The sequence below is a fragment of the Alligator sinensis genome, unplaced genomic scaffold (assembly GCF_000455745.1).
Source record: "Alligator sinensis unplaced genomic scaffold, ASM45574v1 scaffold1565_1, whole genome shotgun sequence".
Lineage (NCBI taxonomy): Eukaryota > Metazoa > Chordata > Crocodylia > Alligatoridae > Alligator > Alligator sinensis.
The window spans coordinates 256697-259203 of NW_005843038.1; the positions used below are offsets into that span (position 1 = coordinate 256697).

At 70.8% G+C, this 2507-nt stretch overlaps 1 protein-coding gene across 1 annotated transcript in view; it reads left to right on the plus strand.

Moving 5' to 3' along the window:
- The window catches only part of ENGASE (endo-beta-N-acetylglucosaminidase), a 5799-nt gene that overhangs the window by 999 nt on the left and 2293 nt on the right, over positions 1 to 2507 (plus strand). The window contains exons 2-10 of the mRNA XM_014526399.2: positions 114 to 302; positions 382 to 583; positions 715 to 863; positions 949 to 1106; positions 1256 to 1404; positions 1614 to 1779; positions 1929 to 2032; positions 2107 to 2215; positions 2310 to 2491. Of these exons, the coding sequence (XP_014381885.1) occupies positions 114 to 302; positions 382 to 583; positions 715 to 863; positions 949 to 1106; positions 1256 to 1404; positions 1614 to 1779; positions 1929 to 2032; positions 2107 to 2215; positions 2310 to 2491 (1408 nt within the window). The remainder of the gene's footprint in view (positions 1 to 113; positions 303 to 381; positions 584 to 714; positions 864 to 948; positions 1107 to 1255; positions 1405 to 1613; positions 1780 to 1928; positions 2033 to 2106; positions 2216 to 2309; positions 2492 to 2507) is intronic.

Below are 2507 nucleotides of genomic sequence, written 5' to 3' on the forward strand. Positions count from 1 at the left end.
GGGGCGGGGCGGCTCGTTGTATCCGGGCGCGCCCTGCTTTGCCCTGCGAACTACAAGTCCCGGCATACTCTGCGCCAGAGCCGCAACCCTTAAAGGGCCCGCCGCCCCCGCAGCAGAGGGGTGGGGGCGCTCGTCCAGGTGCGGGCCAGAGCCCGGCTCGTGTGCCAGCAGTGGCACGTGGGTCCTTGCCCCCGCGCCTCACCGCCCTGGCTATTCTCCGCCCAGCTCCCCGTCTGCCGCCAAGGGCCAAGGCACCACCGTCGTGCACCGCACGGTCAGCTACACGCCCGAGCCCCTGCCAGGTAAGGTGCTGAGCTGCTCCCGCCCGCGTCCGCCGGCCGGCCCCGCCGCCCGCGGTCCAACCGGCCTCTCCCGCTCTAGCCCGGCACTTTGACACGGACACGACCGAGCCGGTCAGCTTCTACCTGTCCAGCCTGGAGGAGCTGCTGGCGTGGAAGCCCACCCGCGACGATGACTTCAACGTGGCCGCGACGCCGCTGGCCGCGCGCCAGCCTCCGCTGCACAGCAAGAGACCGCGCACGCTGGTGTGCCACGACATGAAGGGCGGGTACCTGGAGGACAGGTGGGCACAGCGGCACGCGGAGCGGAGGGCATCCCTGCTTCGTGCTGGGGCAGGGACGTGTGCGGTGCCCGTGCAGGGAGGGCGCAGAGCGGTCCTCCAAGGACCTCGCCCGACTCCACCTTTCCTGGCAGATTCATCCAGGGCTCGGCCGCGCGCAGCCCCTATGTGTTTTACCACTGGCAGTACATCGACATCTTCGTCTACTTCAGCCACCACGTGGTGACCATCCCGCCCGTGGGCTGGACCAACGCTGCCCACAGGAACGGCGTCTCCGTGCTGGGTGAGGGGCTCGGGCCCGTTGCCCGGGAGGGAGCGGAGGAGGCCAGGCCTGGCCGCAGCTGAGTCTCCCTCTGCTCCGGCTGCAGGGACCTTCATCACCGAGTGGACGGAAGGCAGGAAGACGTGCGAGTCGTTCCTGGCCGGGCAGGCGGAGGCATACAGCGCCGTGGCCAAGCAGCTGGCCCGCATCGCCAGCTTCTACCGCTTTGACGGCTGGCTGGTCAACATCGAGAACGAGCTGAGCGTGAGCAGCGCCCTCGCAGCCATGCTGCACATCGTGCTGCCCCCCCGCAGCCGGAGCCTCCTCTCTGGCAGCGCTGGCAGCCGCGTCCGGCGCTTGCTGGGGCTGTCCGCGGCCTGGGCGTGACGCCTGCCTTCTGCTCTCCCCGGCAGGAGGCGGCGGTGCGGACGCTGCCCCTCTTCCTGCGACAGCTGAAGGAGCAACTGGGGCGGCTGGTGCCGGGCGGGCTGGTGCTCTGGTACGACAGCGTCCTGCGGAGCGGCCAGCTCAAGTGGCAGAACGAGCTGAACGAGGAGAACAGGTGAGGGCGGCGCACGGGGGGCAGCTGGGCTCCCTCACCGCCAGCTCATTGCAGCCCCTGGGGAGCAGCCTGTTCCCGGGCGCAGCCCCCTTCCTTTCCAGCCGTCCTGATGGGTGCAGAGCTGTGCCGTGGGGCCTGTGCCAGCTGCACCCAATGCCCCTGGGTCATGGCATGGCTCCCGTCCCGCCCCGCCCCGCCCCGCCCCGCAGGGTCTTCTTCGACGCCTGCGACGGGCTGTTCACCAACTACAACTGGAAGGAGGAGCACCTGGAGCGGACGCGGGCGCAAGCCGGGGAGCGCTGGGCCGACGTCTACGTGGGCATCGACGTCTTTGCCCGCGGGGACGTGGTGGGTGGTGGCTTTGATACAGACAAGGTATGTGGCTGGGCCTCTGCCGGGGTGCCACCCTCTGCCCACGAGGGGGTCACACATCCCCGGCCCCGCAGGCTGCGGTCAGGGCAGGGCGGGAGCAGGGTTTGCCGGACTGCAGCAGCTGAGCAGGTCACTAACCCTCGTGCCCGCAGTCCCTGCGCCTGATCCGCAAGCACGGCCTCTCTGCTGCCCTCTTCGCGCCCGGCTGGGTCTACGAGCACCTGGGGGCGACGGACTTCCTGCCCAACGAGGACAAGTAAGCCGGCCGGGCTGGTAGGGGCGTGGGGCTGGGCGGGGGCTGCCGGCTCCTCTCAGCGCCTCTCCCCACAGGTTCTGGGGGCTGCTGACAGAGCAGCTGTCCACGCACAGCATCGGCACGCTGCCCTTGCACACCTCCTTCAACCTGGGCATGGGCACCAGGAGGTTCTCCTCCGGACAGGTGCGTGCGGGACTGGGGCAGGCACTGCCCGGGCCCCGCCAGGCTCCCGCCCAGCCCCAGGCTCAGCCCCGTGCCCGGCCCTTCTCGCCTGCAGGAGGTGGTGGTCAGCCCCTGGTACAACCTGAGCGCCCAGGAGATCCAGCCGCTGTTCACGGAGCACCAGGGGCCGGGCGGCGGGCTGCGCACGCACTGCTGCCTGCGCGACGCCTGGGAGGGGGGCAGCTCCCTGCTGGTGGCGGGGGCCATCCCGCCTGACATCGAGCACGTGGCCGTCCGGTGAGCGTGGGCCGGG